General features: G+C 39.3%; 1 protein-coding gene across 1 annotated transcript in view; it reads right to left on the bottom strand.

Moving 5' to 3' along the window:
• Spag17 (sperm associated antigen 17) overlaps positions 1-16,616 on the bottom strand; it is a 211,951-nt gene that overhangs the window by 34,396 nt on the left and 160,939 nt on the right. Inside the window, exons 30-40 of the mRNA XM_051199526.1 lie at positions 15,651-15,795; positions 13,587-13,741; positions 11,849-12,037; positions 10,373-10,518; positions 10,142-10,272; positions 8,327-8,454; positions 4,851-5,033; positions 3,825-3,938; positions 3,245-3,290; positions 1,347-1,446; positions 1,145-1,192 (exon numbers count right to left, since the gene is read on the bottom strand). Of these exons, the coding sequence (XP_051055483.1) occupies positions 1,145-1,192; positions 1,347-1,446; positions 3,245-3,290; positions 3,825-3,938; positions 4,851-5,033; positions 8,327-8,454; positions 10,142-10,272; positions 10,373-10,518; positions 11,849-12,037; positions 13,587-13,741; positions 15,651-15,795 (1,385 nt within the window). The remainder of the gene's footprint in view (positions 1-1,144; positions 1,193-1,346; positions 1,447-3,244; positions 3,291-3,824; positions 3,939-4,850; positions 5,034-8,326; positions 8,455-10,141; positions 10,273-10,372; positions 10,519-11,848; positions 12,038-13,586; positions 13,742-15,650; positions 15,796-16,616) is intronic.

The following is a 16,616-nucleotide window of genomic DNA, read 5'->3' as shown; positions in this document are numbered from 1 at the left end:
TTGATTACAGGGGTCTCAGCCAGGGACCTACGATGTGTAGGAACAAAGGATTTTCTTCCGCTACAGACAATATACATCTTCTAGTTCAACCTTGTGAGTGAGGAAATAGTACTTATTATTCCATTTTCCAAATACATTCCAAAATGTAACCCCCCAAAAAATTAATGAAGGTGATGTTTCTAAAAGGAGCAACTCAGTTGTTGTGGAATCTTAGTTGAAGATGTGTTACGTTTGTTTATGATGTGAAACATTTGTTTAATGATGCAAAGATGCATTGCATTCTTTTATGTTGCATTTGTTTAACTCAGTGAAGCTGTGTTATTTTGCCTGTCTAAAACACCTGAATGGTCTGATAAAGAGCTGAACAGCCAATAGCTAGGCAGGAGAGATTAGGCGGGGCTTCCAGGCAGAGAGAATAAAATAGAAGGAGAGAGAGAAAAAAAGAGGGGAATGAGAAAAAAAAAAAAAAAAACAAGGATGCTAGTGGTTAGTCATCCAGCTATACAACCAGACACAGAATAAGAAGGAAAGAAAAGATATACAGAAGTAGAAAAGGGTAAGATCCCAGAGGCAAAAGGTAGATGTAATAATTTAAGTTTAGAAAAGTTGGCTAGAAATAAGTCAAGCTAAGGCTGTGCATTCATGTATGATTTATTTGGGAACTGGGTGTCAAGCCCTCAAAGAGTAAAGAGTAAAAAAAAAAAAAAAAAAAAAAAAAAAAAAAAAAACCAATAGCACTCATGCATACAAATGACCACCTCCATCATAGATATATAAACATATTTGGCTTCTCTTATGGATTAAAAAGCTGGAGTTGAAATCTTAAGCTCAGACCAGAGGGAAAACAAACATCAGGATGCTCAGGACACATTCCTGAGGCAAACAGCATGGTCCCTGAGTGCATAAGACTAATTCCCAAAATGATTAAGAGTATATTAGAGTCACTAGGAGCATGAGGACTGACCAGAGAATTCCACTGCAGGGGATGGGAGCATCTACATCTACCTAATGGTCTAAGTGCCACCTTGACTTGTTCAAGTGTCAAGCAGCAGCTGGGAGCCTGTAGACCCTTGTAGCCTACTGAACTCCAAGGCCCCACAACTAGGCTTTTCACAGGCTTATGCCTACATCAGGGCAGAATTACCTCTGTTGCTCAAGCTTTTCTTTCCAGCTCTTTCCTGGTGATGTACTCCTATGTGAAAAGAAGAAAATTGTTGGGATAGGCAGTGCTCTCAAATGATGGAGCAATATCATCACTGTACAATTAGACAAGGGCTGCAACGATACCCATATCTCTCCATTCCCTATGTGCAGCCAAACTAGGACATACATTCAGTGTAGCTTACTTCCATTTCTTTTCAAAGAAGTCTTTACTGAATGTTTCTGGTGAACATTTTGGGGGCGAGGCCATAGATTGCTTGAACAAATCAGTTAGGTGGGCTGCAACTTTAAAAATAAACACATTTAGTGTGAGTATTGACTTTTTAAAATAATATTTCTTCATTAGATAATTATTCATCTGAAATTTATTGTTTTGGAGGATTTCTGCACCTAAGCTTAACAACCAGACTAATTCCAAGGCATGTCCTGTTATCATCATCTTTATGATCTAAACATAAAGACTTTGCCCAATATTACCAGGAAAGCTGTATGGCAGGGAAAAGAACTTTCTCATGTTAAAACAGATTAGCCATCACACTGAAGTTGCTTTTCTAAACATGTACCTATTATACAATTCCAAAGATCTGAATAGTATACACTTTTAAAATTTGGGTGATGGTGCCTAGAGTTTGTCTATAGCATAGGGACTCAGTAAGATGTAATTTTGTTAGAGAAAGAGCAGAATACCTGTTCAAGATAGAAACTAGAAAACACTTATTTACACAAGGGTAAGTTTCCTTCTTGTGAGACTGTTCTGTGCCCTTACTATGTGTTGTAAACCTTAAGAAAGTAAGACAATGTAAAATATTATCCATACCTGTTGTATTGTAAAATTCATGCTTTTGGAGGAGCCACCTTAAAGAGCATCTTAGGAAATACAATGGGAGATGCTGACTTTGTATCACAATTGGTAATCATCAAGGTCAGTTTTACATATGCTGTTTCCCACTGGCAGCATTTTGAGAAATAGTTTGTTTAATCATTACTATTAGGTGGCCTATAGGTTTGCCTGTAGTGAGATAGTCCTTCTGTGGCACTGACCACGCCCATTGGGGGGTGGAGCCATGGGAGGAAGTGACCTGTGGAAGGAGGTCGGACAGGAGAGCATCCGGTGGAAATTGCTGATGTTCATCTGTCTAGGCTGTAAGTTATTTCTCCCCGAATAAACATCTATTCGGCCTATTTGTTTATCCTGATCCTTATTTAATCACAATATTTGCCTCTATCACACATGCCTGCTTTCTTCAACCAAAAGTTACAAGCTCAAATAACCCAGGGTAAGTTTGTAAGATCAAATATAGAGTAAGTGAAATTTGCATTTTAGTTAAATACATTTTCTAAAGAGGTAAGTATGTCGCATGCTGTATTTGGGATATACTTACAATAAAGATTACTTATTATTTGTTCAAAATTCAATTTTAATAAGGCCCTTTGTATTTATGTTCATTGAAAACTCTATTGCAGGGTCAACACACAAAAAAGTGAGTATATGGACAGAGGATATTGGAGAATGGAATGGCCTCTTTCATAGTGGCCATCTGAAGGGGTAGCTGCCCATCACTTTCGGTTAAATATCACTGTTATAATACCGAAGCCCAAGGCAGTTACCTTATTGCCTCTGCTATAGAGCTGAAAGCAAAACCCCAGTAAAATTTCTAGTGCAGTTGCTGTGATATGACCAAGTTTGCTGGGGCAGGGTGGTTCTCCTTTGAGAATAGCTGTTTGTGTTATGACATATAGCGGAGAGGAGTGCAAGGTGTAGGCTATGTCTGTGCACTTGCTTAGAAGGTACGTGCCTGTAGATGGGGACACTGGTCAGCTGGCTCCTTGCTGTTAGCTATTTTCTATGGAGTTGAGGTTAAAAAAAGAAGGTGTTTTCTATTTGACAAAGGTGAATCAATGAGGGAATCATTGTTTTCAGAGAAGAATGGAAACATAAACCACTGCAAAATATCATAGCTAGTATAGGAGCAGAGGTGATCACATGAGGATTTGCTGAGGTATACAGAATGACAAACAAGTATATTTAAGAAATCCTGAAAACCTGTAGATATATTACAGAAAAATATTAAATTCCAGTTACCTTCAGTAACATGACTTTTTGTTGTTTCCTCCATTTTAGGGAAAGACTGAAATGAAGATTAGAATTACTTGATATTAATTATATTACACGTGGAAATACTTTTTCTAGAAGCATTCTTTTTGTGCTCAACTTGTTATGGGAAAACTAAGAAGTAAATTTGTTTTTTTAATACCATTATATAATTTATTTGAGTATTTTGTTGCTCCAGTATTTATTGAATTTCTAAGAATTGAAATTACTTTTTTCACATAAAGTTATTTAATATTTCAATAAACATTAATTTCTTAAAGTAAAATTAATATTATATATTCATAGTAAAATAATAACACAATTATAAGAATCTTTTATCTGAGGATCTTCTGGATTATCTGTGAGCAAAGGAAGAGCCAGAGGAAGATATATTTGGAAAAGTTGATAAATCCATAATCCAGTTAGCATAGAAATAAGCCATGACAAGGATGAAGCTAGTGCTTTGGAGTCTTGGCAGGCATCTCACATGGCTATTCTACATGCATTCTGCCAGGCAGCCTCTGATGGCAAGACAGTAGCAAGATCACTGCTCTGGAGGACATTCTCTCACCATAACCAGCTTGAGGAGATCTGCGGCATTGCCTCTTTCTTCCTCTGTTCTGGAATCTTTGACTGTCATTTCCTGTAGCTCATCTTCTTTCTTTAGAATATGGTTTATATAGTCCTAGATCGGGACAGTCAAAAAAATGGATAAAAAATAAGAATTAGGCAGAGAAAGAGACCAACATAGTCATTGTCAACTTGGAACATAACAAAAGGACTAAGGAGGTAAGTTCACACCTATCCCCTAACAATTAACTGGCCAAGCACTGGGAAAATGTTTTCTTGGTAGGTTAGTAGTGATAAGCAAAGTCCTTCTCTGTGTATAAGTAAAACTTTAAAGCCACATGAGAGAACTGCATGGGGACCTTGCAGGGCCCTGCTTCTAATACTATGCTTCAGCATCTTTCACACTGAAATGAATAAACTTAGGGAGATGCTTCCTAGGTCTCTACAATTCAGTCTATGGATATAAGTTACTTACTCCATATTCCCTCCCCATGGGTATTTAATAAACATCCATCAATACTGATCCTCTTCTCAATGCTAGGTTGTGAGCACATAGCCATAAAAAGCACATAATGTCCATGCTGAGGGAGTTGAACTTAGATTCTATAGTTATAATCACATAACAAGCCATATATTTATAAAGTCTTAGCCCATTTCAAAGCAGTAACTGTTTTCATCCACAAACAAGTATCTGATTAACGTGTGGTTCTATATGTTCTCTAGAGAGCATTAACTTTCCATATAGTTGGAAAGAAATAAGACTATATAGAAATTATATATAAAGGGTTTATTTTTTTTAAGTACAGCAATACTTTTTGGGCATCTTAATGACTCCTACAACTTAATATAGAAATCATTAAATATCCTCTACCTTTTAATTTTCTATTCTGGGTGACAGATATTCAAGTGTTATTTTAAATATTGGTAAACCTAGATGATTGAAAATGGAAGGAAAGATTTGCTTTATTCCCAGTGCTTTGTGTGTGTGTGTGGGGGGGTGGTGGTTATGTCACTCGGATTCTGTTACCTTAAGGGAAATCTGCAGCTTTAGTTTCACTTCACTCTTTATGACCTCATGTTGGATAAACTGACGCATCTGTAGCACCTTGGGACCTTTGAGTATAGGAGCCGGGGCATTTGTCAGCTGCTTAGACCCGATACAGAGGCCTTTCCAAATCTGAGTGCCAAATGGAGGTCCTGGAGTCTTTTTCTGTCAACAGAGCAAAGTGCAAGAAGAAGTCAGAATAGTGCAGTGATGGATTTTTTTAAACCGAGAACTCTTATGTGAATACTAGATCAGGGGTGGTTATGGAATTCCTAGACCAGTGGAGATCTGACTTTCAGGGGTTCAAACAAACCAGCTTTGGTCACTGTGGTGGTCTGAAAGAAAATGGTCCCCAAAGGGAGTGGTACTGTTAGGATGAGTGGCCCTGTTGGAGGAAATGCAGACTTTGAGGTCTCTTTTTCTCAAACTCAACTCAGTGTGCCAGTCAGTTTGATCTCCTGTTTCCTGCAGGAGATAGCCCTCTCGGCTCGGCTCCAGCACCACATCTGCCTGCATGCTGTCATGCTCCCCTTCCTTATTTATCATAATGAACTGAACCTCTGAAATGTAAGTGAGCCATCCTCAATTGAATGTTTTCTTTATGAGTTGCTGTGGTCATGGTGTCTCTTCATAGCAATGCTAAACTCTACCTTAGACTGTCACCCACATCCAAATCCAAATGACAGAATTTATGGTTAATTAGGAAAAAGACTCATCATTTGGCTACACTGAGAATCACAGGGACTAGTATCTTTCCAATTCCAAGGAGCTACCAAGAGCTTGGAAGTGATACAAGGGGGAAACAAAAGAAGGTGAACAATGAATATGTATGCATCCTCAGAAAGCCTTGATCCAAGTATGGTCTGATTGATCCTCACCCCAGGATCAGAATTTTCTAGACAATTAGAAGGTTGCTGCTGCCAGAGGTAGGCTTGGATGGAGTGGGGGATTGGTTTCCATTCTTCATCAGCTGTTCATACTCTGAGTTATTCCTGGGATCCAAGATAACTTTAGGAGACAATGGCAAAGAACAAAGGGTAAGTCAGAAAGTTAGGTGTTAATTCCTTTGGGCTTTGGACAGTGCCCAAAGACGTGTAGAGGTGCTGTTGCTGGGGTAAAACAAACAAGCCACTTGGTATGGTGGCATAAATATTTAATTCCTCATTCCGAGGTAGAAGCATATGAATTTCTATGAGTTCAAGGCCAGCTTGGCCTACATAGTCAAAATTTATTTCTAAAAAACTTCTTAAACTAATCAGGCAAGCAAGCAAACAAAAATTTCACTCCATCCAAAAGCAACCTGGGGCAGAGTTGATTTTCCTTAAACTTTTAGGTCATAGTTTATCATTGAGGGAAGTCAGGGCAGGAACTCAAGGCAGGAACCAGAGGAATGCTGCTTGCTGGCTCACTCTCTGCCTCACTCATTCACAGGTTCATGCTGCCAGCTTATGTAGTCTAGGACCACCTGTCTAGGGTTGGTGCCACCTGGAGGGCGCTGAGACTTCTTGTATCTATTAATAGTCAAGACAGTCTCCAGACATGCTAACAGGCTCAGCTGATCTAGGTAATTTCATGATCCAGGCTTTCTTCTAATGACTGGAAACTATGTTCATTTGACAATTAAAGCTAATTATGACAAGGCAGTTGCAAAATCTGGAGAATGACAGTTTATTATGGTGTCTCTGCAAATCTCAAATATAGCCTACTTACACTTTGGATGCCTCTAGCCTTGAAGGGGAGGACTGCAGGTTTTAGATGAAAGATCTTCAAATGATTATCATGTTTTTATGAAGAGTTGAGCAGCAACATTATCTAACTTTAAAGTAGCAAGGAGACAGATGCAAAATGGAGGCACAGATGCCAAACTACCTAGCTCTTAGTTGCCCAGTGAACATAGAAGGACCAAGTAAACAGCCAGTTCTTTTGGCAGAAGTTGAAGCCATTAAAATACCACCTGCGAGGAACAAAATGGTTCTGGAGATATCCTCATCTTCATGGATTTGAGCAAAATTGCATCCTTATGTGTGTTGCTAACAATCTCAAATGGTGCTCTGCTGGGTATTGTTTCTGGAAGGCTTTGTGATTCTGCACATGGTAATTCAGCAACTGTCTAATTCGTGGTACATGGATTTGCTTAGCTTGCTCAGATCATCTAAGACATTTGGAGTTAGCAGTCTGTAACTTCCTGGTTCTATGTGAATTTATAGGAAGATTCTGAGAGATAAATCATTTCATGGGTCTGGGCCAACTTTGAGCTCACTGTAGATGAAACTCAGCTCCAACATTCTCTAGTGGTTTCTTGGGAAGGATTACGTGCCTAAGAGTGAGCTCAAATCTCTGTCACCTTAGCAATTGGCCTTCAGGACTGATATACTTTGCAGCCTTGTTGCTTTGTATAGAAAAAGAGAGGCCAGTAACAACCACCCAGTAGCTTTCAGTTTGTAGTAGAAGAGTTTCAGGTGAAGAGAATAATCTTAATTAATCCAGAATAGGGAATATTCATTTTATCATCCTGTAGTACCTTAAGTCTTTTTTTTTTTTTTTTTTTTTTTTTTTTTTGACATTTTCAACTTTCAGAGAAAAAGATTGTGGTCCAGTATAACCTGTTTCAAGATTCAGGACAAGACATCATGGACACTTTCAACTTATCAACTTGATTAGGGTTACCAAATTAAAACAAAGTAGCAGATGGTATTTGCACATCATCTCTGCTTTTGATATAGCAGAATTTACTGTAGGATGCTGAAAACACTCAAAGACATTAGCCTCTTCACTTAACAGCAAAAATCTCTATGTTCACATTTCAGTGTCTTCATGGATTTCATAACTGAGCACCATATGATGTGCTGGACATGTTGCACATGGTGGTTGTGAAAAATATAGTTTTACAAGATGCAGGATTTAGTGAAGCTTCAACAAAATATTTATTGGGTCATTTAAAAAACCCATTAGAGTGGATTTTTGCTTATCTGGTAGGATTATGACCATAGTATTTATTGCTAACATTGCAGTTTCAAAATTAATGCAAAATTCTTTATCCTCATCTCTCTTTTTGCTCTATTTGTGTACTTTTAATACATGAATAAAAACAAGGAGAGTGAAAGGCACCTAATTTTGTTTCAGAATCAACAGCTAAGAAGTGACAGGGAAAGTGGTATAGTATCAGGAAGTTTATGATAGGTGACATGTAACAGGTTATTCAAGAGGGATGTTTTAATATTATAGGAATGTGCCCAGACTTATAATGCAGAACAAAAATAAAACTGAAATTAATTAGCCAGGCATACTCCTCTAGAAGTTTATTGCTACATCTACCAAGTGATTAAAATCTCCAAATCTAAAACTTTTTGGGCTTAGTCATTATTTCACAGAAAGATGAGAATATATAAAACTACAAAAGAAGACCTGAGTCTGAATGGAAATGCAGATATCATAACTTTACAGTTGGAAACGTATACCTCAACTGAAGGAAACCTTTCCCATGACCTTGATTGGAGATTTGGAGGAACAATGCTGTCTAACTCCTTCTTCATTAGCCATGGTGATGCTTCATGAAAAGGGCGAAGGACTGTGATGCTCAAGGCACCTGGGTTAAAGAGAATTACCAGAGGTAATTTACCTACCAAATCAATTCTGCCAAATTCAACTGAAATTGACCAAGTTCAAGAACTACTTCTAAACTGCCTTTTGTGAAAAAGACCTTAGTCAGGTACAATTCTTTTGCTTTAGGGTGTTGCTCTCTAAGATGAGACCACGAGTCATCAGTCAACACCTGAAAAATGGACCAACCAGAAGCATTCACTGGTGCCTTTCTGTCCTTCAAACAATCACATTTGGGTCAGGTCTGCCAGAAAACTGCCTTGACTCCATTCTCTTCCTTCTCCACAGATGCAACATTCAGTCATGTGCTTCAGAGGTATCCCACCCTGGACTGAAGCAACAGCTAGCTTTTCTAGCAGGTCATACTCTGGAGTGAACCTACCCTAACAGCCAGTGATGTTCACCCATGACCAAGACTTCTTTGACTTCTCCTTGCTCAAACAGTAAAGCAGGCTCTTCTTCGTTCACCTCTGCCTCAACTTGAAGCACAGCTAGGTTTGGCCTTCTCCTACCCATTTTTAATTCAGTATAATTCTTTGTGTTTTCTTCTCCAAGAAATCGCACCCCTACACACACACCTGAATGCACTAACAAGCTCTTGGGTCTCAGGCATTACCAGAGAAACTTTCTAGACAACCTGAGGTTTCTCTATTTGAAGCCCTCATTGAAATATATTTCTATTTTTCATAGATCTTATACAAAATTATAATTACCCAGTTACTTGTGTGGCTATATAATTAACACCCATTTCTCTCATTACATTATAAGTTTTAAGGAAATAGGGTCTATGTTTGTTTTTTATCTACAATGTACTCCATATCTAAGCTGGTATTTGGTGCAGGGATAGGCTGCTAAGTTAAAGCTACTTAACTGACTAAAAATACATTGGGGAGGGTTCTTGCTGTCTCATAGTTTTTGTCTTAGTTTTCTGAGTCAGAGTCTTGGTATGTAGTATAGGCTGACCTCAAGCTTGCAATGGTCCCCTAGTTCTGAGATTATTGTATCAGCACACCCACCAAATTTACACAGTTTTTAATGCATATACTGCATAGCCAGGAATAGCCTTCTATTTTTCACATTCACAAGAATAAGACATATAATGTATACATGTATGTTGATAAGATAAAAGATATAAGCATAGACATGCAATTATATTCACAGACTCAAAATATATACATCAAACAAAAGATTAAAGAAGCCCAGAAACCTCTCTATATAATCATCAACCAAAGTATGTACCTTTAATTTCATGTAATGATTTCTTTGAAATTGATGAAAATAATATATATTCACAACCAATATGTTATATATCTCTGATTAGTATTCTAACTGATATATACAATGTATTTCCTTATTGTATTCAGTTTGGCCAAAACATTACTTTAAAATATGAAAATAACAAAAGAACTTTTAAGGTATCTCATATAATTCCTTAAAAGGATGGAGTGAACTCACAAATTAGGCACAAGCCTGCAATGGCAGCGAGAGGCATTCATTTTTGGCTTACACAAGTGGATTCTTAGACACAGTCTGAGGTAACTGTCACTTTATGCAGCTATGTAAGCAAGGTGATATGGCCAATTGGAGTAGCAAAATGAGCAAAGGGGACTGAACAACAAGAGGATGGAAGTCCCTGGAGGACACAAAAGCTCCAGGCAGCATAGAGTCTCTACCTGGGTGTTCTTGGACTGGTTCTTGGAGAACCACAGTCGTTGATTCTCCATAGGCCAAGGATAAGTATTCTTCTATGTCACTGTCTCGGAGAAGTTCTACACCAGATCCATCAGCATAGATAACAAAAAACCTGTTTGAAGAAGTAAAAATTGGAACTTTCAAGACACCTGGGAAAGATGCTTCTTGAATTTGAGATGAACAAAATCCTAATGTTGCCAGTATCATTTTACCTGGGAACGTGTTCACCATAGATTTGCATATGGTTCTTTTCAAGATGAATTGATGATAAGCTATCATAGCCCTCAGTTTGCACATTGAAATCATCTTCTAATTTCTTTTTAGGTAACATTGTTGATACAGAGCCATCAGCCATGACCTATGAAACATATCAGAAACTGAAGGGAAAAATGCCAAGTGCCTAAGTCACCACTGATCCAATGTGAGAAAGCATGTGTTCTTTTGGATTATCAGAAAAATCAAGCATATCAAATTACATGGTATTGACATTACGTATGAAATTTCATTTAAAAAGTGGAGGTTCCCTAGCAGTACAGCTGTACTCATAAACTACACATGGACAGTTAAAACAAACAGTAACATGTTTAGAAGAAAGTGACCAGGATTGAGAGAAGAATCAAAATCTTATTCTCTTGGATATATGCAGCTCTTCCATCACTGTGCAGAAGCAGACAGAGAGAATACACACAAGAACATCCCTGTCTTACAGTAATAGTTTCCATGGCACCACTGACACCTGAATTGTGTGTACCTTTATAAGTCATGAAATAGTCTTTAGACTTTTTAAACATTTTAAATGTAAGAGAAAATATCCGAGGTGCTAATCTATATAAAGTAGGGGGACAAGGTTTGCCAACTTCTGGACAAGGCAAGGGGACAAATCATGGTGCTGAAAGAGAGCATCTCCATAGCACAGTCTAAGCCCTCCCTAGACCCTTCCTACCCATCATCAGCCCTTCTAGGCACATCTCACCATAGACTTCCCCAATGCCATGAAATTGTACTATGCTTACATTTGCTCTCACCCTAATCCTTACACCCTTGTTTGTGTTTGCATTGTTCCCCCCTGTATTTCTGTTATTGTCTATCAGCTTTAATATTTCTCCTGCCCAAATTATTAAGGCTATTCTTCCCTGTGAAAGTATACTTGAGGATCCAAGAAAAGATATTGACATTCATGGTTGGTTGGCAGAGGGCAAGCAAATGACCCCATGCAGCAAATGCAAAAATCGATGTGGAACTTGTCTAGTACATATCAAAACCAAGCTGGGGTAGTTTGAGTGAAAATGTCCCTCACAGGCTCACTGGGAGAGGTGTTATCTGAAAGGACTAGGACATGTGGTCTTGTTGGAGAAGATGGAGCCTTACTGGAGGAAGTGTTCTGCTGGAGGTGGGCTTTGAGGTTTCAGAAGCACAAGCAAGGGTCAGTGGCTCACTCTTCTCTCTTCCTGTTGCCTACTGCTTTGGATGTAGAATTCTAAGCTACCTCTCCAGCACTGTGTCTACCAGTGTGTTGCCATGCTTCCTGCTACGACAATAATGGACTAACCCTCTGAAGTGTGAGCCCGCCCGACTCAAAGTTTTCCTTTATAAGACTTGCTATGGCCACAGTGTCTCTTCACAGCAATCAAGCCCTCACTCAGTAATACGGAAGTTCAGGCTCTCTCTACACAGACCCTGTACCTTACCTGAAAGGTGTTCCCCTCGGGATCCAGGACCTCACAGATCACCTCTGAGGTATGTTTCATGATGTACCTGCTGGCTCTCAGCTGCTCACGCTTCTGGAAGGGGTGATAGATATTACTGCTAGTTTCATGGCAGTATGTAGCTGAGCAGTCTTTGTCAATATAGAGGCAGCCTGTGTTTGGGGGTAACACCTAGGAGGTAAAAGAAAAAAAAGACATTAAAATTTCTTGTGCAATCTGAGGGATTTGAAAGATGAAACATTTTTTAATGGAGAGGGGAAGGCCTTCCTTATGCACAGCACACAGGCCCAAAGGGGCTTCTCTGTTCCTAGGAGTCTGACAGCTCTGGGAAGAAGGGAATTCAGGCTACCTTTGGTGTCATCTTCAAGAGACACAGCTTCCTGACTCTTGACCTCTGGAAAGAGACTGTATTCACCAAGCCTCCTTATCAGGAATTCACTGGCCATGTTGTGAAAACCTACACTGGCATGTCCATTCAAAAGACCCAGGCTCCAGGCTCCAGGCTCCAGGCTCCAGGCTCCAGCTGTGTCTACCATAGAGGCTTTTTTTTTCCCTTGAGCAAATTTCTTTTTCATATGTATATTTATTTTTTTGCTTATTTTAAATATCAATCCCAGTTCCCTCTCCCTCCCTCCCTCGCCCGCCCACATGAATCCCTTCCTATGCCCCCCCCACTCCACAGGGAGGGTAATGCCTTCCAGAAGGGATCATCAAAATCTGCCAAGTTATTTGGAGTATGATCTGGGCCCTCCCTCCTATCTCTAGGCTAAGGGAGTATCCCTCCATGGGGAATGTGCTCCCAAAGTCCTTTTGTGCACCAGGGATACATCCTAGTTCCACTGTCAGAGGTCCCTTAGACTGCCCAGGCCTTCTGAGATCCACGTTCAGGGGGTCTGAGTCGGTCCAATGCTGGTTTTGGCTTTTTATACCAGAAAAATGAGGTGAATTAAGTCTGCTTAAAAAAAAAAAAAAAAAAAAGGTGATGCTTATGCTTTAGGTGTCATTGCTAATGTACAGTCACACTTATGCTTTCTTTCATCCCTCACTTTGAGCACTTGCTTTGACCCATAGCCATCTACACTGGATGAGGAGGGAGATATAATGAGCAGGGAAGGATACACCATTTCAGCCACTGTTACAGTGATGACCATGTCACATCCCGGCTTCCACTTCTCAGCCTCTTTTAACATGGCGTGTGTCCCTTCTCTAACAAGGAAAGGGGTGGAGGATCTTTCACAGACTAAAGGCACTGTATTCTGACACCAGCATATTCTGTTTACTAAGAAGATGAGGGAGATTGGAGAGGAGGGTGTTGCCATGTTCTTCCTTTACTTTTGAAGGCAAACTGCCCTTCCAGAACCAAACAGACTTCCTTTGCCCTCTGTTCTGCTGTAGTGTTAGGGGTGGGCTGGAGTCAAGAGGTGGCAGAAGACGGAGAGAGGCATTGGAGTGATTCTGCCCCCACCCCACAGTGCACAGAGTAGGGGTCTTCTTAGACTAAACTTGACTCAGCACTACTAACTTCCCACAACAAGCAGGACAGTGTATTTCTAGAATGGACTGAAAAGATGAAAAAACAGAAGTGTGAGAAGTGTCTTCTAAGATCACGTGCCTGTTGAAAGCAACAGCTGGCGTCATTGCAGAAATCCCCATTGTCCCTGTGTTCTGTTAGCAGCAGGGCACTTACATTTGTCAGTCCTCATTTCCCAACTCAGCCTACCTGGTACGATCCCTGCGGCTTTGCAATAATAGAGGTTCCATCCCCAAAGGTGGCGCAGCAGCTACTGTCCTCACAGTTGGTGATAACGGTGGCATAGTGCGAGCTTTCTATCCGCATACACTTCACCTGTCTAGTGACAGTCCCTGGACCTTCGGCTACAAGCGAAATGCAAGGTAAGGGGACTGGGTAGGGTGCACACAGCAGGCAAACATTCTCAGACTGTCTCCTGGCTGTGTGTATTCCTCATGGGAAAAAAAAAAACAAAACCTGGGTGCTATCCACAGGGTTGAAGTATGGCCTGCAATCCTTGTCAATTCAGAATAGTTCTAGAATCTACCTTCATGTATGATTCAGCATACTGTCTTGTTAAGTATGTGGGAAGTAGGAACATTTAATTTTGCAAGTTAAAAGCTGAAATTCATGGAATATACCAATGAAAACTGACACCTGTTCCTATTTTGTCATGTTGCTTCAAATGTGTGTGAGGGAAATTGCAGGTAAAGTTGAAGTTTTCTGCTATGCCTAGGTTTATTTTTTTGTTACAAGTCATTTTTATATCTTTATGTAAATATGTGTTAAGAATGACAACACATGAGATTTAGGTATTTAAATTTACATAAATTAAATACAAACCTATCAAATTATATAATTAAAATATTATTTTTTTCAACATTGTTTTGGGATCTCTAAGTATTTTTATTTTTGAGAGAGGGTTTCATTATGAAGTACAGACTGGTTTTGAACTCTTGATCCTCCCAATGACAGGCCTGGGTTAGCAAACTTGGAGTCTCCAGAATCTGTGTGTGTGTGTGTGTGTGTGTGTGTGTGTGTGTGTACCACGTGTTTTTATATGTAATGTGTTTATTTTTTATGTTTAACTATAATTGGCATATATTTTTTTAAACCAAAGCATAGAAAATTATGCTGCTTACTGGAGCTGGAACATGGCCCCCTCGTTCAATTACATCTTCATCAGCTTTCTACCTTTCATTGCCTAAATTTGGCTGTCCTGAAACTGGATTTCTAGACCAGGCTGACACCAAACTCAGAGATCTGCCAACCTCTGCCTTCCCAGTGCTGGGATTAAAGTCGTTCATCACCACACCTGGTTGTAAGCTTTTCTTTAGCTCTGCTTCACAATTTGAAAACTAAGCTGGGTGAGATCTTACCCTCAGGTCACTACTCTATATTTCATTTCTTAATCCAACCATCTCCTTGAACAGAGGATTTGGCTCCATTATACTTCCTGGTGCCCCTTTTCTCCTCAAAATTTACATTTTGCAATTTACCCTGCTCAGCTTGCTCCTTTTCATTATAAATCTTAATCACATGAGAGAGTCTATACTAGGCTGCTTTGAGATATCCTCTGCTAATATTATTAATCCAAAACTCTTCACTTTAACCTCAGGCAGACTCTTTGAACAAGGGTAAAAGACAGCCACTTTCTTTGCCAAAATGTCATAAGAATGATCTCTAGGCAAAATACGCATATATATGTTCACATGCATGTCTATACACACACTAACAGACACACATATGTATATATTTGGATATACACCACATACATGTATGTACACACACACACACAATTTTAAAAAATTTAATTCAAAGAAGAGGAGAATAAAACGGTAGTTACTAGTTGTGAGAGTTAGATGTTTGTCAAATGTTATAAAGTTTCAATTACAGAGGAAAAGTAGCTTCAAGCTATCATGAAGGGCATAACTAAAGTAAATATAATAATATATAACATTTGAAAACTAGTAAGTGTAGGTTTTAAGAGTTCTCAATTCAAAACATGATGTGTATAAGGTTGTTTGCTTGACTACTGCACAACATAAAAACTTCAAAAATATGTTGCATATGATAAAGAGGTACAATTTTCACAATTAAATGAAGATGCCATCATCATTGCAACAGGGACCAAAGGGCCCTCTTTGAACTGCATGGGTATTCTCTGGTTGGCTCACTTGTTTTTATGAATGTTTTTGATAATGAGCTTTCTATTTGTTTCATACTAGAGAGTTGTAAAATTCTATTGTTACGGTCTTGAAATATCCAACTCACTTGTTTCTTCATCATCTGGAGGAATAATATGATCTTCATAAACCTGATAAAAGGTTGTGATTCTGGTACCATCAGCATGATCCACAATCCGGGTTCCATCCTTCTTCTCAACAATGATTACCTTGTCTTCTCGAGTAGTCATGACCTGAATGTGAGAAATGAAGCATAATCATTGCACTGGGTAGTTAGACCCCAGCAAGCTAATTTCTATGCTTAGTGAATGTGAAACATTTGTTATCTACTTGATCTACTACTGTCATTGATTCCTGAGATAGATAGGGCTCCCCTTGTATAAATGAGGATATTGGGGCCTATAGAAGTTAAGAAAAAATGTCAAAGTGACTCAAAAATCAAGTGATAGGGAACATTTCCATATATGAAAGATAGAGAATCAGGACTGCGGTTGATAGAGGCCAGTCTGCAATACAGTTTATAGGGTCTGTTTCCATGGAAACTATTGAAATAAGATAACATGTAGGCTACCCTTGTGTTGTGAAGCCCCTACTCTGCAAGACCACCCTGGATAGGGTGAACTGGAAATTGGCTATCAGTATAGTAGTGGAGACTGTGGAGGAGAGGATGGGGCTCTTCCTAACCAAGGTGACCCACATCAACATAGACTCATTTGTCTGCAGTGGTGATCCACATCTAATAGATTTTTGTTTGCTTACCATGCATGCTGTGTATGGACTTGGGGGGTTCAGGATGCTATGCACATGGGTTGCTGTTAGTATCCTAGCTTATGAGATGGCATATGGATTGTACTGTGCTTCCTGTCTTGAATCTTTCCTTAAAGCTGAGTAAATTTAATCCAAGTGAAAGACTGTTCTGTTCTGTTTGAACACAGGTTTTAGTGGATTATCTTGCTATACGAAATGGAGAGGGCCTGAGCAGAGTATTAGTAATGGCAAGAAGTAACTTAAGGTAGGAAGCTTGTTTTGGTTCATGTTTGACAGGCAGCACTCT

The sequence above is a fragment of the Phodopus roborovskii genome, unplaced genomic scaffold, assembly GCF_943737965.1.
Source record: "Phodopus roborovskii unplaced genomic scaffold, PHOROB, whole genome shotgun sequence".
NCBI classification, from domain to species: domain Eukaryota; kingdom Metazoa; phylum Chordata; class Mammalia; order Rodentia; family Cricetidae; genus Phodopus; species Phodopus roborovskii.
This window is presented reverse-complemented; position numbering and strand designations above follow the sequence as displayed.